Source organism: Budorcas taxicolor, chromosome 21 (assembly GCF_023091745.1).
Source record: "Budorcas taxicolor isolate Tak-1 chromosome 21, Takin1.1, whole genome shotgun sequence".
NCBI lineage: Eukaryota > Metazoa > Chordata > Mammalia > Artiodactyla > Bovidae > Budorcas > Budorcas taxicolor.
The window spans coordinates 38220720-38245828 of NC_068930.1; the positions used below are offsets into that span (position 1 = coordinate 38220720).

General features: G+C 52.1%; 1 protein-coding gene across 1 annotated transcript in view; it reads right to left on the reverse strand.

The window, feature by feature from the left end:
* CCDC33 (coiled-coil domain containing 33) overlaps positions 1-25109 on the reverse strand; it is a 138570-nt gene that overhangs the window by 104088 nt on the left and 9373 nt on the right. The window contains 3 exon segments of the mRNA XM_052659526.1: positions 18783-18939; positions 18942-19093; positions 19928-20360. Coding sequence (XP_052515486.1) covers positions 18783-18939; positions 18942-19093; positions 19928-20360 — 742 coding nt within the window.

A 25109-nucleotide genomic window follows, 5' to 3' on the forward strand; every position in this document is an offset into this window, starting at 1 on the left:
CCACAGTTCAAAAGCATCAATTCTTTGGTGCTCAGCTTTCTTTATAGTCCCAACTCTCACATCCATACATGACCACTGGAAAAACCATAGCCTTGACCTGACGGACCTTTGTGGACAAAGTAATGTCTCTTCTTTTGAATATGCTGTCTAGGTTGGTCATAACTTTCCTTCCAAGGAGTAAGCGTCTTTTAATTTCATGGCTGTAATCACCATCTGCAGTGATTTTGGAGCCCAGAAAAATAAAGTCAGCCACTGTTTCCACTGTTTCCCCATCTATTTGCCACAAAGTGATGGGACTGGATACCATGATCTTAGTTTTATGAATGGTGAGCTTTAAGCCAACTTTTTCACTCTCCTCTTTCACTTTCATCAAGAGGCTCTTTAGTTCTTCTTCACTTTCTGCTATAAGCGTGGTGTCATCTGCATATCTGAGGTTATTGATATTTCTCCTGGCAATCTTGTTATCTGAATTAAATTCACCCATTCCTGTCCATTTCCTAAGATATCAATTCCTAAGATGTTGGCATTCAGTCTTGCCATCTCCTGCTTGACCATGTCCAATTCACCTTGATTCACAGAACTAACATTTCATGTTCCTATGCAATATCGTTCTTTACAGCATTGGATTTTACTTTCATCACCAGACATATCCAGAACTGAGAGTTTTTCCCACTTCAGCTGCTTCATTCTTTCTGGAGCTATTAGTAATTGCCATCCATTCTTCCCCAGTAGCATACGGGATACCTTCCGACCTGGGGGGTTCATCTCCTGGTGTCATATCTTTTTACCTTTTCATACTCCTCATGGGGTTCTCCTGGCAAGTATATGGGATGTTTTGCCATTCCCTCCTCCAGTGGACCACGTTTTGTCAGAGCTCTCCACTATGACCCGTCCGTCTTGGGTGGCCCTAAACGGCATGGCTCATAGCTTCATCGAGTTACGCAATCCCCTTTGCCACAACAAGGCTGTGATCCACGAAGACAGGATGTGCTTCTCCCTCGTTTAGAACAGAAAAGCTGAGAGCTCACCTTTAATCAGAACTGAAAGGTCACCAGCCAAGGTTACTCAGATGGTTGGGGATGGAGGTTGTGAGTTCCACTCCCAGTTTTCTCCCTTCCCAGGCTGGGCCGACTGTCACGATCTAGTATGCATGGAGAAGGCCTCCGGGGATGGTTCCCCAGTCTCCCTAGGGTGGCTCCCCCTTTTATCAGGCCCAAAGCTTTGGCAGCAAGTTGTGGTGGGGGCTGGGGACCAGCGCTACTCCAGAGGCCATTCGTGGCTCAGTCCAGGGCCCTCCAGGAGGGCTCTCAGGGAGCAAACGTTTAAGAGGCACCGGCTCTCAGGTCTATGTGAGTGCTCCTGACACTGTACCTCCTTAAATTCTGCACCCTAACTGCTTTGCCTGCCCTGCTGTGGCCCCTGCCCTGCCCTGCAGCTCCTCCCGGTGACCCCTGGGCTCTCACCCGGCTGCCCTTCTAGCCTTTGAACTATCTGTCTCTGCAGCTCCCAGCCCGGTGACCTTCCTGCCTGGGAAGAAGATAATGCAATTGAGGGCTGGTTCCAGGCGGTCTGGCTCCAGAGTGCTAGTGATCCCTGCACACTCAGCAACGCCGGAAAGAGGGCCTTCCCACTGCCTCACGGGCTGCCCGGCTCCCTGGACCAAGGGCCTCTGGGACACTCACTCCTGTATTTCACTAACCTTGCCCCCCCAGAACTGCTTACTTCTCACCAGGGAGACGGCCACCAGCCAGGGGACTGGACATGGCTTTCCTGCGTCGCAACACTATGAAGCCCCTTCCCCAGCTACTCCACCTCCCCCACCCCCAGCTCTTCTATCTGCCTCATTCCCCTTTCCCAGTAAAGGGAACTTGGCCTCCCCCTGCCAAGGGACATGAACCTCCTTCCCAAGTGCCCAGAAGACCTTCTGCTCCCCTGCCCCGGGGGACGAGCCCCAAGCTTTGATGACTCAGGGAGATTCCATTGTGAGGGGAAGCAGGTAATGATTGATCTCACAGCTAATAGGTAACCCTACCCACCCCTCCCCCTAGCAGAGAACACTTGGAGCAGCCTCTTTCAATGGGGCCAGGGGTTAAACACAGCCATTAAGGAGCCCACAGCCACTGCTCCGGATCTGAGGCCAGCTCTTGGGGAAGGAGGGGTCCTGCTTCCTCCCTTAGCTTGGTGCTGGGCTCGCTGGGCAGCAGGAAGCGTCTACCCCTCCATCGCTCCCATTCTTTCCCCACCACTACTCCCCATCCCCCATCCCAACATTTTATCTCCATTTCTTCTGGGCAGCTGAACTGGGCTTCTGGGACAGGGAGGGGATAGATGAAGTGGGAAATTTAGTGGGTTTCATAGCAAATAGCAGCTGATAACTGTGTGACCATGGTTCAAATACTAACCCTCTCGGAGCTTCAGCTCTCTTATTTGCACAGTGGGGAAATCAGGCAGCTATGAGGACTGAATGAGACAGTGCAGGCAAAGCCCTTAGTGCTGATCCTATTAAGTGTTCCCAAAATGCTTGCTCTTTTCCTTGCTAAACAACTTTGCCTTGGCAGGTCCTACCCTAGAAGAAATGAGCCAGAGAAGTAAAAAGATGTCTGCAGGGCACAGTCTGTACATCTTTACCCAGCACCGGAGCCTTCAGCCCACCCCAGATATTCCAGCCCCCCACCTGCCCTCTTCCCCGACTCACTCTGTTCCCGGCTTCCAAGCCCATTCTCACAGCCACCATTCTCAAGGCAACCCCCTCGCCAGAAAGCTCTCCTCCTCTCCTACCTAAATCCTCAGGGTCCAGCTCAAGACATGTTATCCAGGAGCCCTTCCTGACCCCCTGCTCTCCTGCTCTGTACAGTCCTCTGTTCACGGTAACACCTGCCTGCACCTGCGCTGCTGAGTTCACTCCTGACAGGAAATAAACCTGAGGTCAAGTCCCTGCCCCTCCCTGAGTTACTGACAATTGTCAGCCAAGGCAGTTCCCTAAGAGGGTCTCTGCGCTCCAAATGCCACTTCCCCTGAGCCCCAGGGGCATGTACAGCAGGTGCTCACTTGTTGGCTGAAGGCTGGCAGACTCCAGGAGGGACCCCCTCCTCTAATAACAGTGGTGAATCCACAGCTGCTCTGACCTCACATCAGCTGAGGCTCAACCTGGACGTTTCTAGAGAGATTTGGGGGTGAGTAGGGGAGACTTGCTCTGCCTTGTGCTTCAGTTACAACTTCCACTGGGGCGCCTGGGGCCAGTTCACATCCTACCTGTTAAGGTGTTGGGCAGAGTTTGAGCTTCAGTCACTGCAGCCAGAGGTCTGCTGGGGGCACCTGGAACCCCTCGGTCTGTGGTTCCCTCCAGCCTGTCCCCATTCCTGCCCTCAGCCCCTCCCACACCAAAGAAGCAGCCCAAGGACTGGGCCGCCGGCTTCTTCTGAGAGAGTCCCCACTGGAGAGCTGGAGAGCGTGGCTGGAGGATGCCGCTGAGTCTCCTCTCCTGTCACCCACAGTGCCGGGTGTCTCCCATTCTCCCGCGTCTCCACCCTGCCCTGTGCCCAGAAGGCTATCTATGTCACTATTTCACCGGGTTCTGGTTGGGCTGGGTATATGGGAGGGTCATCAGGGAGCTTGGCAGATCCTCCTGGCTGGTTCTCTAGGTGGCTGCTCCCCTCCCCAGGGCCACGCGGCCTGACAGGCAGCACGCTCCTATAGCTGCCCTTCCAGGTCATCATTCCTTCTCTTGCTTGTTAAGGCTAAGGGGCAGTAAGGGGTCCTCTGACTTACTAGCTCCCAGGGGACTATACTGTCCCTTTTATTTTTCCTAAACATCACCCTCAACTTTGCAAACAACCCCTCTGATCAATTCCCCTCAAATGACTGAATTTGAATGCCTTCTTTTTCCCACAAGGCCCCTGACTGAGGCACCTGCTGTGTGAGCCCCTCTCTGTGGGCCCGAGCACCCATCTGACCCTGGTATCACTGCCATCCTCATCACCTCCGCTTCTTCACACCCAGCTACCTTCACACCCTTCACTCCCTGCTAATGAGGGAGCTCTTACTATGAGCCAGGTGCAGTGACCAGCACTTAGTCACTGACTCATTCCATCCTCACACTCACAGTCCCCAGGGGTTATTGCTGCTACTCCACTTTAACACAAGGAAACAGATGCTCTGCGAAATTAAGGGACTTATCCAAACTTCAAAGCAGCAGAGTTGGGATCTGGATGCAGACCTGCTGGCTCCAAAGCCTGTGCTCATAACCACCAAAGCATATTGCTTTTTCCTTACTCCATCCCTCACTCCTAAAACTGGGACAACATGAAGAAGGTCAAATTCACAAGGAAACAGCCTAAATGTCCATCAACAGATGAATGGATAAAGAAGATGTTGTCCATGTATACAATGGAATATTGCTCAGCCATGAAAAGAATGAAATAATGCCTTTTGCAGCAACATGGATGCAACTAGAGATGAGCATACTAAGTAAATCAGAACGAGGAAGACAAACTCCATATGATATCACTTATATGCGGAATCTAATATACAACACAAATGAGCCTGTAACATCTCTGAAGCAGCATCAGGGACATAGAGAACAGACTGGTAGCTGCCAAGCGGGAGAGGGGTTGGAGAGAGTTGGACCTGGAGTGTGGGACTGCAGATGCAAACTGGCGTATATAAATTGGGTAGACAACAACGTCCTGCTATATAGTTGTTGCTGAGTTGCTGTTGTGTCCAACTCTTTTGTGACCCCATGGACTGTAGCCTGCTAGGCGCCTCTGGATTTCCCAGGCAAGAATATAGTACAGAACAAGGAATTATATTCAATATCCTGTGATAAACCATAACAAAAAAGAATATGGAAAAGAATGTGTGGGTATATATGTGTATATATATATATATATATATGATAACGGATTAACTTTGTTATACAGAAGTAATTAACACAACATTGTAATTCAATTATACTTCAGTAAAAAATAAATTAGAAAAAGAAACAAGTGAAGTTCAGAGATGGAAACACCCGACATTTTGAATGGGTCCAGAGAGATGCTCTGTGACAGTGTGCCATCTGCAGACACCAGAGTCAAAGGAGAGAGAGGTGGAGGCTTAGCTGGGCAAGGTGGGCCAAGCCCCTATAAGCCAGGGCAGTAGCTGGGGTGCCCAGAGGAGCCCATTCTCTCTAGCACAAATGGGTGGCAGGGCTGTCTGTCAGGGTCCCAGTGTCCAGAGGCTATGCCTGGGATCACTGATGGAAGCTTGCTCCCAGCTCCAGCCATGCCCCTTCAGTGTAGCTTACCTGCTGACTGGGTGGTGGATCCTGGAGGCACTGGGGGCCTCCCCTTCCGACCTTCCTCTGGTGCTCAACTGTGTGGAGGTGACTTGGATCTGCTCAGTCAATGGCAGCTGGGCATAACGCATGTGCCTCCACATTTTGTCACGGAGTACTTTACAATCTCAATCCTGTCCTGCATCCTGTTTCCATCCTTCAGGCCTGACCAGACTGGCCTAGCACCACCACACTGGGCAGCAAAGAACTCTACCAATGGGCTTGAAATCTGCCAGGTGAGGCTTTAACCCTGCCTCCTCCAGGCCCCGTGGCAAGGACTTGGGCAAGTCCTCTGACTGCCTTATCAGGCTTCCCTGGTGGCTCAGATGGTAAAGAATCTGCCTGCAATGCAGGAGACCTGGCTTCGATCCCTGGATCAGGAAGACCCCTTGGAGAAGGGAATGGCTACCTAATCCAGTATTCTTGCCTGGGAAATCCCATGGATGGAGGAGCCTCGTGGGGTGCAGTTCATGGGGTTGCATAGAATTGGACACAACTGAATGACTGACACTTCACTTCACTTCTGACTCCCTTGGGCCTCCCTTCCTCATCTGTGAAACAGCAAGGATAATCTACCTTGTAGGGGTGCGGTGAGGATCAGGTGAGAGAATGGACACCTGGCTCATGGCAGACAGCCCAGAAACAAGCTTCCCTCGTGTTTATGCCCATCTGTGCCAATCTGGAGCCCCTGCAGCCGCAGCTCTGCAATGGGAGACTCGCAATGATTGTTATGGGTGTGCTGTTCTCCTTGTTGACTGACACCGACTCCGTGTCCCTGAGCTCAGCGGGCACATTTATTGATCGCTGCATCGAAGTCCTCTCAGCATTTGGTAACCAGAGCTCTTGTTTGGGGCAGCCCCGGTCCCATCATCACGCTGTGAATCACTTTGTTAAAGATGCAATGTGGCTTTGGGGCATTTTTCTTGGGAAAAATCAATAACTTGTTAACAAAGGACTGAATAAAGGGGTAAACAGGAAAGGCCTCCTGCCATTCCCTTCTGTCAGAAGGGGGTGGAAGAGGGACCCTGCCAAAGGGTCCGCTCAGGACCGAGCAGTGGGCAGAGGTGGCAGTAGGCTCAACCAGTTCCCTCAACCCTACTCTTCCCACCCAGAAATCTGACCATGTCCCTGCTCTGCTTTGATAAACATTTCCCCATTACTCTCAGGAGAGGTGCTGACTCAGGAGTCTCCCGGTCTGCTCACCCCAGCCCCTCCAGCTTCAACACAGCCAATCCCTGCCTCACACCCACGCTCCAGCCACGTTACATGCCTGAGGTCCCCTGAATGGGCATTGGTCTCTCCAGCCTTCTGCCTTTCACCTAAGCTCTGGCTGGATTGTCCTCCATCTACCAGCTAGAATAACTCATCATATTTCTTCAAGACACAAATGCAATAACCTCCAGCAAATCTTCCCCGACACTTCCCCCCATAGCTCACATCTCCACCCAGGGGCATCAGACCCACAGTCCCTGGGCCTCCCCCTGGCCTGGCTCATGACCCACTATTGACTTTTCTGTCTCTGAGGGCAGAGACTGTGCCTGGTGATGCCCTGTCCCCAAGGCCCAGGCTGTTGCTTGGTAAAGGATGAGTGTCAGGTGGGTGCTCATCGAATGTATGAGGGAAGATGTTAAGAATAGATGCCTTCTTCCTCCCTGCCAGTTCTCCAGATGCCCCCACTTCAGTTGGGATAGTGATGCCTGCTTCCCAAACAGCCCTCCCTCTTCCAGAGAGCGAGCCCTCAGGGGCCTTTTTCCCCAACTAGAGCATGAATATTGGGAGTGTGAACCTCATAAGCAGGCTTCCCAGGTGGCACTAGTGGTAAAGAACCCACCTCCAGGAGACATAAGATCAATCCCTGGGTTGGGAAGATCCCTGGAGGAGGAAATGATAACCCACTCCAGCATTCTTGCCTGGAGAATTCCATGGACCAAGGAGCCTGGTGGGCTATAGCCCATGGGGTCGCAAAGAGTCAAACACAACTGAAGCGACTTAGCACACACCTCCCAAGGTGTGTGTGCCAGGCACTTGTCTATGCATTTTATATATGTTCACTTAGTGCTCACAGCTGCGTGTGAGGTTAATACAACTGTAAACCCCTTTTACAGATGAAAAAACAGAGGCAGTAGCAGGTGCTGAAGAGCCAAGCTTAGACCCAAGCCATATGGCTATAGAGCCAGCATTTGTCATCACAGCCCTCTACCTTAATGCGGCGCTTGTGAAGAGTTTGGGGGAGACAGCCCAGAACACCCCGACTCCCAGGACAGGGCCTCAGGGGCTGCTCTGCAGCTGTAATGAGCAAGCAAGTCCAGGGAGCTCCAGTTACGAGAAACTGCTTATTCAGACCTCAACTGCTTGCATCCCTTGGTTCCCTCCACCTCATTCTGTGCTCAGCACCAGCCCCTGCCCCACACCGCCTGCCCACCGTCTCTACCAGAGAGCAGAGACTCTGGCCCTAATCTCATTTGCGGCCATGAAATCGCATTTGCAGCGTATTAAAGTAGCGCAGAGCTGGCCCAGCCCTGCCTGTCTCCTGGAGGAGAGGAGCCTGGAAAGCAATCTCATGGGGAGGTGCCTCCCAGAACACCCGCTGACAAAAAGCAATTATGCTTTAAGAGGAAGTTTAAAATAATATCCACCCCCAGCCCCACCCGGTCTCAGCTCTACCCAGCCTCCACCACCTCCCAACAGCAACAAGGGCAGGCTTGCTGCTGGGTTGCGGGGTGGGGCTGACTCAGTTCGCTCCCTTCTACTTGTGCTCCCAAGGCCTGGTCCCTTACCTGTCCCCATCCACCACTACTTACCTCCCTGAGATCCTAAAAGAACCCACGCCCTCTCAAGCCTCTGGGCCTTTGCAGAGGCTGTCCCCTCTGCCTAGAATGTAGCCCTCCAACCCCTGCTTATCCGGCAAGTTGCCATTCACTTGGTATAACAATCATCACTTAAGTTTCTAAGCATTTAGTATGTTTATTTTTTTGCCCATAATTTTAAAAATTTGAGTGTAATTGCTTTACAATGTTGTGTTAGTTTCTGCTGTACAATGAAGTGAATCAGCTGTACATATACACAGATGTATACACATATCCCCTCCCTCTTGCACCTCCCGTACCCCTCTAGGTCATCACAGAGCACTGAGCTGAGCTCCCTGTGTTATACAGCAGCTTCCCACTAACTAGTTTACACATGGTAGTGTATTCATGTTAAACCTAGCCTCCCAGTTAAATTTACTACTTATTCAATTCAATGATTCTGTCCAGGAACTATCATCATTATTTCCATTTTATAGATGTAGAAAGAGGGGGCAGCTTCCCATAGCTGGAAAGTGGCAGTGCAGGGGTTAAAGAACATTCCCCCCACACCCAGGGTAGGCCCAGCAGCTTCCCCTCCCATCCCCATGACTGCTCTGGTCTCTGTGGGAGTCTCACCTCCCTGAGAGCTCTGAGAGGCCAGGCCTAGAGCAGAATCAGGGTTTAACAGATAATTCTTGCATGAGAGTTGATGCACCTCCCTACAGGGACAGTAGAGGTGCTGATGTGCGGCCCACTCCTGCCTCCGAGGCTGTATCCTTCCAGTGGTGTAGTCCAGTTTATCTGTATTGGAACTGGAATCTATTTGGAATCCCCTCTCCTCCAGGGAGGACTCCTGGACTGCAGTCAGGCTAACATATTATTTAATCTTCATAGTCACACTGCAAAGTAGACATTGTCATCCCCATATTGCAGAAGAGAAAACAGAGAGTCAGAGAAGTGAAGTGACTTCATCAGAAACACGTAATACAAGGCAGAGCAGGGATCTGAATTCATATGGGAATACAAAGTTGATGTTTATCCACAGCATTTTCTTGGCTGTAACTCACTCTCACTCCTCAGATAGGGTGGGTAAGGGCTTAATTCTGTGCTGGGGCTATTTATGCAACACTTTTTTCTAAGTGTCCTCAGCCAACTCCAGCGGTCTAGGGAGTTTGCCTGGGGACTCTGAGTCACTGACTGCCCCAACCTCCTCCCCAGTCCGGCTCCCAAACCATCCGGGACAATGAGCACTTGCTGTTAGGGTCAGCATAACCCTGAGTAATCTGTCTTGGCTGGTTGTGGTAGGATATGGGGCGACAGGGAAGAAATCTCTTCCTCCAAGTGCTTGCCCATGATCCCGTCACGTTGTCTAGAAAGCCCACTGAGGAATGAGTCTCCCTGGGAAAGAACACAGCAACTCATTCCCACCTCTGCGCTGATTACTGTATCAGAAAAAACAAAACATATCGTGGAGACTGGGATTCCAGCCTGACTTTACTACTGAGTCAGTAGGAAGCCTTGGGTAAGTGGCTTACTTCCTAGTGACTCAGTTTCTTGCTCCAGGAAATGAACATTATCAAGGCTACCCTGCCCACCTCCCAAGATCCATGTGATGCTCTAATGGACTTTGAGCCCTTTGCACTTGCCAGCCTGGCTCCAAGCAGCCTGGGCAAATGTGACAGCAGAGGGCTCAGAGGCCTGGAGTTGGCACCGACCCTCCCTTGCTTCGGCATTCCCTGCCACTCCCCATTCCCACAAGCGTGGTCCCTCCACTCCATCCTTTCTCCCTGCTTGCTGTTCCTTCACACACCTCCATGTTCCGGCTCCCACGCCTTTGCTCACCCTGTCCTCTCCACTTGAAAACCACTTTCCTCAATCCCTACTGGAATCACACCCATTCTTTGAGGCAGGGATTAGATGCCCCACCCCCTGACATTTGTGAGGTGGATTATAATGAACCAAGAAATTTCCCACCCTCTTCCTCATCTAAGCCTCACAACCTCCCTGTCAGTGGGCACTGCTCTGCCCTCAAGATGAAGAACTTCAGGCCCAAGGAAGTAAGTGATTTTCTTGAAGTCATACAGCACTTACAGATATGGTTTTTCCAGTAGTCATGTGGAGATATGAGAGTTGGACCATAAAGAAGGCTGAGCAATGAAGGAATTGATGCTTTCAAACTGTGGTGCTGGAGAAGACTCTTGAGAGTCCCTTGGACAGCAAGGAGATCAAACCACTCAATCCTAAAGGAAATCAACCATGAATATCCATTGGAAGGAGTGATGTTGAAGCTGAAGCTCCAGTACTTTGGCCACCTGATGTGAAAAGTCAACTCATTGGAAAAGACCCTGATGCTGGGAAAGATTGAGGGCAGGAAAAGAAGGGGCAACAGAGGATCAAATGGTTGGATGGCATCACTGACTCAATGGACATGAGTCTGAGCAAGCTCTGGGAGATGGTGAAGGACAGGGAAGCCTGGCATGCTGCAGTCCCTGGGGTTGCAGAGAGTCAGACACGACTTAGTGACAGAACAACAATACAGCTCTTAAGCAACCTCAAGATGGAATCCTAAACCAAGGTCTTTTGATTCCCAGTCAGAACTGGCTTTCCTACGAGAGACTAAGTCCGTGATGACCACCCAACTCAAGCCCATCCCTCTTCCCCGAGCTCCAGGGCCCTCAGAGTGTGCTTCTTAGGCCATGATCTTCCAACTTCCCCTCTCTCTTCTCCCCATGTAGCCTGGCAGCTCCCTAAGGGCTGAGAGATCAGCTACCTTGCTTACTGCTGGGGGAGTGGATGGATGGATGGAGGGCTGGATGGACAGAGGACCACTGTGGGCTAAAGGAGGTTGGACCATTGGATCCAAGGACAAGGATGGGAGAAAGCATGGGAGAAAGGATGTCCTCAACTCATCCTCCATCCATCCTGCTGGCCTCAGCTGCTCCTCGCCCAGGGACTCTGCAGTACCAGCTCGGAATCCAGGTTGGGGTGTCTTGGCTGACTCCTGACAGGCCAAGCTCTCACCAGGACCAGGGCAGGCCAACTGGGCACTGTCAGCTTTCTTTCTCTCCTGCCCTCCTCAGCCTGCTGTTTCATCAAAGACCAGTTATTAAAGATTGTTTCACACAGGGTTTTAATTTCACCTCTTACATCACACATGTTGTGTCCCCAAAGCCTCTTTCTCATCTGGTAGAGGCTGCACTTGGAGAATTCCTACTGAGATAAAGCCAGAAGTTCCCCAAGGAGATGTGGGCCTGTGTTTGTGTGGGAGGCGGTGTGCCCCAAGTACGTCCACCAGTGAGCTGGTGTGAGTCTATTATTGTGATGTTGGGGTGTGGGGGGGTCTCTGCATGTCCGGAATGTGGTGGGTCCGTGTATACTCAACATGCATGTCCTTGTGCGTCTGCATGTCTGTGAGAGTGGCTGTGTTCCAGAGTGTTTGTTGGGGGAGCCTCCACTTTCCAAGGGTGTGAGTGAAGGAGAGAAGAGGAAGATGACCTTAAAAGGTCAGGACAACTGCGCCCTCCTGCCCCTCCTTCCTCCTTTCCCATGAAGGTAATTTCTGGAGATGAGAAGGCAATCACAGTCCCCCTCACTCCCACCCTGGAACCCATCAGCAGCTGGGCCTGGGCTGGCTGGGAGGACATCAGAGCCAGGTACCCCCTTCCTCTCCATCTCCCCGTCACCCCACATATATCACACACTCACACACACACACACACACACAGCTTCTAGGAGGTGTGAGTCAGCGACAGCCCCTGGCTGGGGTGAAGGAAGGCAGCGATGGGGGCTGGGCAGCAGGGCCATCTGGTGTGCTCAGATACAGCAATCTGCTAATGGAGTTTCTTCGCAGACCAGCACCCCAGGCTGATTCAGCCTCCTCCACCCAGAAACCTGGTACCTGGGTCCCAGAGACAGTGGGGTTCACAAGATCCCAATGCCCTCCCCTAGGGAGACCAGCTAGGCATAAAGGAGCTACCCTCTTTCCTAGATGCAGAAACTGAGGCCATTTCAGACCTATCTGCTTTGCCCAGACATCCCAACTCGTGACTAGGACAGCATTTATTAAACCCTGCCTGCAGGGCAAAGCTAACCATATTTAATTTCCCCGGCAATAGAGGGCATAGGAATGGTCCTACCCCATTTTACAGATGTGAAAATGGAGGCTGAGGGAAGTTATACAACTTGCACAGGGTCACTCAGCTACTACATAAATGCCAGAGACTGACCTGAACCCAGATCCACCTGACCCCACTATGCCTGCCTCTCACTGCAAGGTGGCTGGACCCCAAACCTCTCCTATACCCTACTTCTCTGAGCTTCAGGCACCGACTCCAGAGGCATATACAGAGACATGGAAATTGGCTAGGGGAGAGAAGAGACCAGCTTGGGCAAGGACCTAAATATGAGACCCCCCAAATAACATATTTTTAGGTCTTACTCAGGGACTTTTGAGGCCCTTCAGAGACCCGCATGGGCAGAAAACCTTTCAGTGCCACCCATGAGCACGAGGGGACAGAAGGCAGCTGGCAGGGTCATTGTGGTACAAATAGCCAAGAGCCTTTCGCTTCCCGAGGGGGGACTGGCCATGCCCCTCACCCTCGCCCTCCCTGGGGCCGGCCTGGGCCAGCCCCGCCTCTCCTACCAGCCTGGCCTCTCCAACTGGGTGATTGGTGACGGGTCTACACCCTTCCCTGCATGGGTGACAGCGCTCTCTGGGAACGCCTTGACAGAGTCTTTGTTCCCCAGAAATAAAAGAAAATCGAGCTACAAAGGGAAACCTCAGGTAGCTTTTAACGGAGCTCAGCTGCCTGGGGCAGAGTGTGTTTAAGCTGGAGGCAGTTGTCACAGGAGCAGAAGGGGGAGCTGCCCACATTCCCCTCCCGCCCCCCTTGGCCCCTTGATCAACTTTACACAAGGAAAAGATTCTTCCAAATAGCGGCAAAGGAGAAAATCAATACAAATTGAGAGAGAAATGTAAAGCAGCCGCGTGCGTCTGTGTATGAGTGTGTGCATGTGTGAGTGTGCACATGTGCACACGTGTGTGTGTGTGTGTGTGTTAGGCACAGCAGAAGTATGCTGCCTGGACCCAGGCTGACCTGCTCAGGTGCCCAGGCCAGGGGAGCAGGGATTGGGAGTCACTCCCTGGCACGTGCGGTGAAGGGATGCTGGTGGCTGGGGGAGGGGCAGCAGCCGAGTCTCACTCCAGTTAAGAGAGAGATTAATATATTCAATCCGCTCAGGGTAATTGAGGGAACAATTGGAGTGTTTTTCTAAAGCCCATAAAACTGCCTCATTTGCAAGGAGGAGCTGACCTGCTCACAGCTTCTGTCACGTGATGGAGCACAGGCAGGGAGAGGGGAGGGTGACATGGGGCCCCCGATACCGAGGAACTGGGGCATTAGCTGGGGAGGGGGCTGGCAGTCCTGACCTAACCTGTTCTCACCCTTTCCATGTTAGTAGCAGTGCAAGCCTCGGTTTCCCTACCTGTGAAATGGGCTATGGGCCATCCCCTTCCACCACAAGCCTAGGTACAGCTGGGCAGCCGCCCCTGACCCTAAAGGCCTGGCACTGAGGTGTAGGGGTGGGAGCAAAGAGGCACCCGGCTGCCCTGCCGGGCCAGCTACCCGCCCGCACCGCAGACGGACCGGGCAGGAATGTTAATGAAATCCACCAAGTGTGCCTTTCCCTACTAGAACCATTCCTGTCTCCAGGGCAATAGTCTCTGCAATAGCGAGCAATAAAAGGCAGAATAAATTGAAAAGCGGAGCAGAAAGGGGAAGAGAGTGAAGGCCTGGAGCGCGCTGGCCCGAAGGCAGAAAGATGCCTGGGGCTGGAAGTGTTCGGGGCTGGAGAGCCAGCCGGAACTACGAGCCGAAGAGGATGAAGAGAATCTGAGACGGGGCGGGGGAGGGGAGGAAGGCGGCAACAAAGGGAGACAGACGCCCAGACGGACAGCCGGCGGCAGGCATGCGGGTCGAGCCACTGACTGCTCGTTCCCCTCCTCTTCTTTTTAATGAAAGCCCCCCAGCCTGTTGGTGCCAAGGCTACAGCCAGAATCCGCAGGCTTAGAGCCAGGTGCTCAGCATTTGGTGATTGCTTTATTAGCTTTTTCTCCTCTCTTTTTTTTTCCCCCTCCAGGGCAAAAAAAAAAAAAATGTTTTAAATGGAAAGAATTAAAAAAAAAAAAAGACCCTTGAAAGCATCATTTAAAAGGCTCCTCGGGAACAGAATCATTTCCTTGAAACAAAACTGCGATTGTTTGCAAGAGGTACATGTGAGGGGAGGGAGCCCACCTCCCCAGCCTCCAGCTCCCATTCTCCCTCCCACCCCTGCGTGGGAGGAAGCTCCAGGGCCCAGCGCAGGAGCCCCCAGGATGGCTCACAGAGCCGCAGCAAGGAATTTTGAAGTTCATGTTTCCAGAAATTTCATCACTGGGAATTTCCAGGCCACAGTTTCCCTCTTAAATAGCTCCGCCTGGCTCGCAGGAGATTGTCCTTACACCTTCAGGATCTCTTAGAGAGGTGAGTGAGGTGCGAGGAGGGCCTGCGGCCCCTGAGGGCCCTGCAGCTCCCGGCCCAAAGCCGCAGTGGCCTCCTCCCCACCCCTACCCCGTCTCCTCCACCCCGTTCCCCCTAACCCTTATTTCCCAAGAGGCCTCATATGCCCTTAAAGGAGTTGAGCAGGAGCCCCCCACAAGGGCTCAGCAGGCAGATTTGGCCTGCACTGTGCTCCTCCTTCTGTCCTTCCCTGGTGGCTCAGACAGTAAAGAATCTGCCTGGAATGCAGGAGATCCAGGTTTGATCCCTGGGTTGGGAAGATCCCCTGGAGAAGGGAATGGCTGCCCACTCCAGTATTCTTGCCTGGAGAATTCTATGGACAGAGGAGCCTGGCGGACTACAAAGCCATGGAGTTGCAAAGAGTCAGACACCGACTGAGCGACTTAACACTTGCTGCTTCCCTCATCCTTGGGTACCTTACTCTGCCCTGCAGTGGACAGGCCACCCTCATTCTGCTCAGATCAACTCTCTCTTGCCCTGGGGAGAAAGGGCCTTGGGAGTGCTGGGGTGGTACAGCCTCATGGTCTCAAACCAGCCAAGAGGTGAAGGAGGCAGCGTCAGGGACAGGATGAGTCTGGCGGAGCTCTGCCTGGAAAGGAAACCGCCGGAGCACCTCTTGCATCTGGCAGGAAGCCTGGAGCTGGTTCCCTCCTGTGTGCGGTAATCTTTCCTCTGCAGCCACTGCCTGCACGTCCTGGTCCCCCAATTCGTGGGTCAGGCCCCGAGGGTCTGGGGTCTGCTCTGGGGTCTGTGGCCTGGCCATACACACTGGAAATACTCAGGGAGGTAAGCCCTCCCTACCACCAACCCCCATACCTCCTACCCCCACCCTTTTCCCAGCTCCCCACACACAGAGGAGGTAACTTGAGGACTGAAGAAAAGATGTTATTTTAGGGGAATGGATTGTCCCAGCAGAGTCTCCAGGATTTCAGGAAACCTGTGACTAGCCCCGGCATGGCCATTTAGGGCTATGTAACCTGTGGACCATGGCTGAGAAGCAAAGTGATTCAAAGTCAGTCACTGCAGCTTCACAGTGAGCCTTGCCACCCGCCCCTTACTCTTTCTTGCTCATGGCATTCCTAATCCCCTGCCCTCTGCCCCTTGCTCCACCCTTACCCCGTCTCTCAATCTATGACCATCATCGGTCCTGGCTTAAAAAAAAAAACCTGACACACAAGTTGGAAAACAACTTGTGAGTTTACAATAACGTTCTCAATTGAATAGACTGAATGACTGAAATAACTGATGCAGACAGGATGGAGGCTAGTTTGAAAGGAACAAAATTAATGCACGGAAGTCTTCCTGAAGGAAATGGCCTTGGGTCTATCCATGAGCATCTGGAGCCTAGAAATCCATTCCTGGCCTTGAACTGAGTATTGCTGACGTTGGGATGAATTTGAGAATGCAATTCCCTCCTCTCCTCTCCTTCCCCCCCTGCTCACTGTCAACCCCTCTAGATTGCTTTCTCCTCCTCTTCATCTGAGAATCAAAGAGAGCTGGGTTAAGTCCTTCCCTCCTGGGCTTCATTTTCCCTATCTACAAGGAGGGGAGAGAGGATGGTTTCCCTCCCTGTGGTTCTAGGCCTGATCCACTTCCCCAAGGAGCTGCCCACAGGTCCAGACGACCGCCTGCAAGCCCACCCCTCCCTGAGTGTCTGGTCATGCTCTGTCCCACCAGCTGTGTCTCTGAGCCTCCAAAGATGCCAGAAAGGTACCCCCCTTCCTCATGCTGAACTGCTGGGTGAGTTTGCCTGAGGTGAGACAGCCCTTCTCTCCTCTGGAGGACGCCTCTCCGTTGTCTGTTCCCCCCACTGGCTTCCTGGCCCTGTTGTCAGGGTTGTGATGGCTGACCCCTCCCCTAGGAGGGAAGTGATTTTCCTCTCCCTTGAAAGCTATTTTCTTGTCTTGGTAGAAGCAGACATCTGACACTTTAAGAGGGAGAACGGCAGGGAGATGATGGCATTAAATAACAGAAATTAGAGCTGCAGCGGCTGGCTCAGCCATCTCCCAGCCCCCCTTCCCTGCGGGAGTCCCACCCTCCCTCAGAGGCATTCAGAGGAGCAGTCTGCACCAAAACGGTCCACGTTGCCCCTGGATCAGGTGGTCAGGGCACGCAGGGACCTAGACAGCATGGGACTGCTTCTCCCTGAGCTCTGAGCTTCTTGCGTTATCTTGTCCTGTGATAACTCCAGAACATGTAGGAATCCAAGCCTTATCTATTTTATTCACAAGCTCACCACAGTACCCTCAGCACCCAGCTCAGAACTGGGCATAGACTAGGTGATCAACAGTATTTGCTGATCGACTGACTAACGAATTAATAAACAGAGGCCAAAGTAGTCCAGGTAACAAACTGAGACCTGGGCAAGAGAAGTTGGTCCTTGGTCCATTCTTCTGGTTTCCTGGCACAGTCTGCCAGATTACTCTGGCTAGACCACAGATCAGATTGTCTTTCTTCTGCACAAGCCCCTCTGGGGGCTCCCCATTGCCTCCTGACACGAATATCCGTCTAGCTCTTCTGTCACTCTTCCTTCCACTTTCTCCCACCCATCGGCCATCTCCCAGCCCAACTGAGCCCACCAGCCTGGGCTCCACTTTCAAACCAATGCATCATGGGATGGAGGCCCTGCAGGACAGCCAGGCACCTCTGGTTGCAAACTTTTGGTTTCAACCTCAGCTCATTTCTTCTGCCAGCCAAACCCTTTCCTTCTCAGTCAGCTTATTCTGGTCACTCCTCCTTGGAATATACTCCTCAAAGCCCACAATTACCATTACTAAATCTTACTCACCTAGCATGGAATCTGAGAGAGTCAGTACTTAACAAATGTTTGATGGATGAATGAATGGATCAATGAGGGAATGAATGAATGAATGAAAGTAAAAGTCAAAGTGGCTCAGTTGTGTCCAACTCTTTGCGACCCCCATGGACTATACAGTCCGTGGAATTCTCCAGGCCTGAATACTAGAGTGGGTAGCCTTTCCCTTTTCCGGAGAATCTTCCCAACCCAGGGATCGAACCAGGTCTCCGGCATTGCAGGCGGATACTTTACCAACTGAACCACAAGGGAAGCCCAAGAATACTGGAGTGGGTAGCCTCCTTCTCCAGCGGATATTTCCAACCCAGGAATCGAACGGGGGTCTCCCGCATTGCAGGTGGATTCTTTGCCAACTGAGCTATCAGGGAAGCCTGAATGAATGAAGGATTCACCTCGAATAACATCTCTTTTGAAAAGCCTTTCCTAGGCTTCAAATTCAGACCTGCACACTCCCTCATCAGAGCTCTCCTCCCAGCACATAACTTCTGGGCCCATAGGATCCCCACATTGTGCCAGGCTGTCTTCAAGCCAGATGGCACCTTGAACCCAGGGTTTGACCCAGCTTTGGATCCCATGCACTACTGTGCACTAAGGTCCCCAGGAAATGTGGCTGGCATTAGATGGAATCAAGCATCCTTGGGGGATGAGCCTCAGTTTCTCCGCCTGTGAAATGGGCTGCTAGCTCTGCTAGCTTCTACCTATACTGGCTGTGAGGCCCACCAGATACACTGTCTGGTTGCAGAACACTACCACATTGGGGAATGAATCCTCCTTAGCTTGGACGAAAGCTAGATCCTCTCACCTGGGCCTGAGGCTGCCAGGGTCCCAGTTCAGGGCTGAGTCCTGCCTGGTTGTGGTGGAAGCTAGATGGGGTTGAGGGAGGGAAAAGAAAGACTTCTGTCTCCTGGTCGCTCCAGGCCTCCCTTGAAACCCGGTGAGAACATGTGAGAGTGAGTTTGAGGACTGAAGCGTCTCTGGGGACACTCACCACTGGGCAAAGAAACCCCACCCAGTGATGTCCTTGATCTGTGTGGCCTTTGTTTGCTCCATTCTGTCTCCCACTTTAAACTGGAACTCCCCGTTCCACCCTCAGACTGCTTGTTCTTCAGAACCCAATGAGGCAACCTAGGCAAGTTCTGCCGTTCCACTCAGTGAAGGACTGTGGGGCAGCCAGGCTCATCAGAGACACAGGGTTTCCTAACTAGGGGAGCAGTGATGCTAGAACCTGATGGGCACCCAGGGAACACCTACCTGCAGCCTGGGCAGCTGGGGCTCTGCGTGCAGTGACATTGGTTCCAGCTGGCTGGCACCAGAATGGCAGTTTGTGGCAGGAGGCTGAGGGGCGAGGTGCACGTGGAAGGCCACCCTGTAAGCCAGGTCCCCTCAGTGGCGGGCCGTGGGGTCTGCACTGGCTTGGAGCAGAGCCAGGTTGCCGCAGTAGTGGTACAAGTCCTCGTATTCCTGTCCCGCGTGGAGCGATTCATGCAGGGCTGGTCTGGATGTGGGTAGATGGGGAGGATGGCCACGTACACCCCCTGGGCCACCCTTCCCGAGGCCCTGCCCAGGCTCAGCGCCTCCACATGCAGTTATGCGTCGTGCTGTCCATCATTCTTGCAGAAACCTGGGTAGGGAACGTGGGTCCCAGAGATGGACTCTGGAATCTCTCTCTCTGCCTCCCCCAGGGGATGAGGATGACAGGCAGGGCCCCTGGGAAACACAAGCGGCTTGGCCTTCGAACTGAAGCCAGGCTTGGCTAGGAGTTTCTGGAGGATGACCCTTTGTCAGGTCACACCCATGGCCTCCTCCCTTTACTCATGTGGGGAGCTGAGGGCTCCTAGCCTGTGAGATGATCCTGGGTCCTGCCACCCAGGGAGGAGTTCAACCTGACCCTGATCTCTGACCATGTGAAAGCCTGGGACTTAGTTTCCCCATTCTCTCACTGCCTCCTCCTCCAGGAAGCCTCTTTGGATGGCCTCACAAGCTAGGCATGGATTTTCTCCTCTTTCCAGATCAGTTAACTATTCTTTATTTGGAATTTCTGCCTTTCTACCTGATTGCTGGAATATTCCAGAAAGTGGGGCCCAGGTCTCCATCTCTCTGTCTACCCTGCGTGCCCACAGTCCAGTGGCTACTCAGTGTGATGCCCAGCAGGACTGGCCCCAGACCTGCTGTGTGCTCAGCTCTTACAGTTTCACAAAGCCATTCCTCACCTGTCCTTTCATTCCCTCCTCATCTGACCCTGACCAGCATCAGTGTCCCCAGGTCACCTTGAAGGAGGCGGGGGCTCACAGAGGGTCAGCTTTGCCATCAGTCATACCAGCAGAGCTGTGGGTTCAGTCTAGAGCTCTGCCCCTGCCCCTCCTGTTTCCCTTGAGGCTCCCTGGAGTCCCTGACAGGGGCTGGGCAGGATTTGCAGGGTCTCTGTTCCTCCCCAGCCACCACCTTTACTTCATACCTTTAGGAAAAGTAAAGGCTAATTTGTTCCTGGTGAGGGTGAGGCTCTGCCCAGGGTCTTTCGGCTCAACAACATCAGTGACAGCAGAGCAGGTGGGGAGGTGGTCTCCATCAATCACCTGCAGCTACACCCCAGCCCCAGAGCAGGCCTGCAGGGGGTCCTCAGTTGACAGCCGGAGGGCATACCTGCCCTCCTCATTAAACCCCACATTCAAGACTTCGAACTCCAGGTCCAGTGTCTTTGCCTCAGTCTTCAGCCTCTGACTCAGCAGGGATGTAGGGACCTGGGGTTCAGGCCCCCGGAAGGCCTTGCCTGTGTTGGGGACTGACTCCTGGGCCCAGTCTAAGAACCTACATGCCAGGCACTCAGGGCCACACTCCACCTTTCTCTGTTTGTTTGTGGAGAACCCAGGTAACAAGTTAGGAAGCTGGGCCTATCCCAGGGAACAAAGGCAACAGTAAATTCCTCCCATTTAGCTTTTGTTCATTCAACAAATATTTATTGAGCATGTCTTATATGCCAGGCACTATTTTCAGCATCAGAAGTGAAGCAGTAAGCGAAAGATTCTTGCCCTCCTGAAGCTTATCTTCTAGTCAGGGAGGGACGTGGGGCAGATACAAGTAAACACTAAATATAGAAAATAAGTAAACGGTGATGTCTGCTAGATGATGATAAGTTCTATGGAAAAATCCGACCAGGGTCAGGGTTAAGGAGTATTTATCCCTGTGTGGGGAGCATGTGGGTATGGGGTAATCAGGACTTCCCATTTCCAGGAAAGCCTGTTTCCACATGCCTGTTCATTCCTTGGAGATCTTGAGTTAGGGAAGTGTCTGTTCTCTGGGAACATACCCTTAACACCTGCTTCTAGAACCAGTTTGTTAACCTTCAAAACATAGAATATGGGGCACAGTTTCTCTTTACAGAGAGCCCAGAACTTGCCACAATTCTTGACCAAAGAATTGTCAAGCTGGAACCCATCCTTCCTCACCCTGGGTCTTGCTGATACCAGTGGGAGAGGGGGGATTCTGAACACTCCTCAGTAAAAGCCATCTCTGCCATCACCACCAATATAACCATCATCAGCACCACTATTATCATTCTCGTCCTTAGCCAGTATCATCACCATCATTTCCTCTTCATTGAGTGGCTACTGGGTACCAGATACTATATGATTCTTCATTGAGCAGCTACAGGTACCAGACATTATATGGCTCTGTGAGATAGATATAATTATCCTCATCTTACAGATGAAGAATCTGAGGCTGAGAGAATCTCAGATAATGTGTCTAGTAAGAAGCAGAGTTGAGATCTGAACCTAGAGATTCTAAATCTATCTACTTCCCCCTCCTAAACATGTCCTGGGACTGGCTCATGGATTTCAATCATACTATTCAGGACTTCTGTACCTTAAAACTCTAGAAGTAAAGTTCTGAGACTAACAAGTGGATTTATGGACAGCATAGATTTCATCCAAAAGCATTCATTTGAAGTCATCTTGACTGGAAGGCATCATTCTCAAAAAATAAGAGAACCAGTCTACAGGTGGGCTTTCCTGGTGGCTCAGATGGTAAGGAATCTGCCTGCAATGCAGGAGACCTGAGTTTGATCCCTGATTGGGAAGATACGCTGGAGAAGGGAATGGCAACCCACTCCAGTGTTTTGCCTGAAGAATTCCATGGACAGAGAAGCCTGGTGGATCACAGTCATGGTGGGTCACAAAGAGTCAGACATGACTAACACCTACAGTCTAAAGATGGTTTAGCCAGTCCAGCTAAGGGCCCTGGTGTATGTGGTAGTCTTCTGCAATGATTAAAATTCAGTTTCTTCAGTTCCTCCAAGGAGAAACTGAGACAGAGAGGGTTCATAAGGCCAGAGATGTAGTCACCTAACTTGCAGGTCATCTTGGGCAGATTCCTTTCCCTCTCTGGGTATCAGCGGACCAATCTGTATAATGGGTAGGAGTCAGATGGAGAAGTTTTCCCAGATGAATTCTGGTGGTCTAAAACTCTGGAAGTCATATTGGGAAAGGCCACAGTCTGGCCATTTTGGCTGGCAGAGGTTACCTAGAAACCATTGGTTCCACACCTGGGCCTGACCAACCAGCCTGAGTCCAGAAGCTATGGTATGCTTCTTCTAGGTCTGAAGTTTTGGAGGTTCAGTGAGCCTCTTCTCTTGCATGTTTGAAGTGACCCTCAGAGCTGTTACAAGATGGGAACCAGTCTCTTCTGCCCTCGGACAAACCTCTGTGCACTGCATCCAGACCCTTGCCCCTGCAGGCCGGCCCCAGGCACACCACTGTGCTTTGGACTGTCTTGAGTCCCTTCCTCAGCGCTTCCCTCTTTCCCCTTCCTCTCTTCTTTGCCTCCCTCCAACTTTCCACAGAGGATCTGAGATGACTGTGTCAGCGATAGTACAGATTGAGGGCCCTTTGCATCTGACACCCCACCCCCTCCCGTTTCTAGCCTCCCCTCCCCTCCTTAGTCTCTGGGTGAAACTCATGTTTTGGTGTGTATGTGTGACTGTTTTTTGTTTTTGTTGTTAACTTGTGATAAAATATATGTAATATCAGGGCTTCCCTGGTGGCTCAGACAGTAAAGAAACTGCTTGCAATGCAGGAGACTTGGGTTGATCCCTGGGTTGGGAATATTCCCTGCAGGAGGGCATGGCAACCCACTGCAGTATTCTTGCCTGGGGAATTCCGTGGACAGAGGAGCCTGATTGGCTACAGTCCATAGGGTTGCAAAGAGTCAGACATGACTGAAGTGACTTAGCACGCACACACGCACATATACATAAGATAAAACTGACCATCTTGACCATTTTTAAGTGTGCAAGTTCAGTAGTGTTAAGGATATTTACTTTGTTGTGCAACCAAGCTCCAGAGCATTCTTCATCTTGTAAAATTGAAACTACACCATTACACAACATCTTTCCACTTCCCTTCCCTTGGCCTCTGGCAAGCACCAGGCTACCTTCTATCTCTATGAATGAGATTACTCTAGGCGCCTCAGGTAAGTGGAATCACATGGTACTTGTCCTTTGGTGGCTGACTTATTTCATTCCACGTAGTGTCCTGGGGAGGGCTCACTCTTGCCCCAGGCCAGGCCTGCCCTGTCTCCCCTTCCTGTCTTTGCTGGGGCTGTTTTCTCTGCCCAGACTGCCCAGGCTCCCCTGATGTCACCCTACTCAACCTCCAGTCTGGCTAATAGCCTCCTCCTCTGGAATCAGGTTGTCGACCCCTCCCGGTTGCCACACACTGCATATTCCTCTCCTGTCTCAAATGATGTCTTGCCCATGCTCCACTGAAGGTTTTTCAGGAATCATGTCTGTGTGCCCAGGACAGGGCTGGGCAAAGGATAGGTGACTGGGAGAACTTAAAGCCTTGCAGAAAGAAAGGAAGGAAGGTAGGAAGGGAGAGTGGGAGGGGGTAAAGGGAGGGAGGGAGGGAAAGAAGGAATAATTGAAGGACAGACCTAACCCAGCTTTGGCTTGTGCAGTTGCACGCAGCTCTTTACGACCCCATGTACTGTAGCCTGCCAGGCTCCTCTGTCCATGGAATTTGCCAGGCAAGAATACTGGATTGGGTTGGCATTTCCTATTCCAGGGGATCTTCCCAACCCAGGGATCGAATCCTACATTGTCTCCTACATTGGCAAGGGGATTCTTTACCACTGAGCTACCTGGGAAGCCCGTGAGTGCATGAAAGACTAGGAAATAGTTCTTTTGGTCATTTCATCTGGAACCCATCTGTGATAATGAAGACCATTTTGGGCTTTTGACCCCCACTTGGACTCAGAGATGCATCCTGGTATCTCAGGGGACAGGCTGGTGCCAGGAGCGAGGGGGGCAAGTGGCAGGGCAGCAGGCCTGTTCCTAATTCTCAGGCTTCTCTGAGCCCAGCCTCTGTTCCACCAAGAAAGTCTGGACACCTCATGAATTTTATCTGGTCAGGACAGGATAGTACCCCCATTTTACTGATGGAAAAACTGAGCCCAGGATAGTAGAGCAGGACCAGATCTTGACTCCCTTCCTAGTGTTTTCTCTATTCCCAGCTGCCTCCCTGATTCAGCCTCCTGTGGTTTTTCAAAAGGTTTAAACTCTAGGAAGAAGCCTGACTCCCACAGAAGGAGCCAAGAAGGGGCAGGGGGTGTGGCGTGAGGAGAGGAGGCAGCGGGGCCGACTTCCAGGCTGCTTTCCACAGTTCCAGCCTGCAAGGCCTGCAGTGTTCTTTCTTCTCCAGAAGAGTGGCCATTCAGAGGCTGCTGGCTTTGTCTGGTAGAGCTGCAGCCTGTGATTAGCCCACTCCAGAGAGCCCCCTTCCTGCTTCCCACAATTGCTCCCCTGCTGACAGCCCCCATGGCTCCTGTGGGCCCGAAGACCCCCACCTCCCAAGGCCCACCGCCAACTCCCCCCTTCCTCACCCCTCACCTCCGCACTCTGAGCTGAGTCTTCCTGGCAGGGATCAGGAGGAGTTCACTGGGTCCTCCCGAGGCCTGGGAGCTGGGACTACTATCGCCTTCTACAGAAGGGAAAACAGAGACACAGAGAGACCAGGTGGATGAGTGAAGGGACAGATCTGGACCTCAGACTGCCTCATTCCCAGGCCAGTGGGATCATGTGATCATCACTGCTTCACACTGGGATTTCAGCCCCCAGCCCCTCTCCAGTTAGCCTCCCCTCCCCAACAGTGAAACCATCTGAGCCCCATACCCTACTCCCTTCAGATCCACTGTGCTAGAGATTCATGGGGTGATAGAATCACAGACTCAGACCAACAAAGTGAAACACAGCAGCCTGTTTCCGTCCATTGCACAGAAGGGAAAACTGAGGCCCAGGGCTGGAAAGGACTTTATTTGTGGTCACTCAGCTAGTGAGTGATAAAGGCAAAATTAGAAGCCTGGCTTCTTCCCTCCTTTGATTGTGGTGGTCAGGATTGGGGCATGGCTACCTTGAAACTCTCCTGTCTGAGTGGTGGCTGATCCAGTCCCCAAGCCTCCGAACCCATCAGTTTACATACTCTTCCCCTGGTGGTTTTTGCTCCAGGAGCCAGCATGGAACATTGGAGGGTCTTAGGTCATTCCTGAAGCCCTCTGGCTCTGGCCTTCAGCCAAGTGTGAGCTAGAGTCATACCCATGGTCCCTGGGCTTACCCCAATAGCCCACTCTGCCAGCCTTGGTAAGAA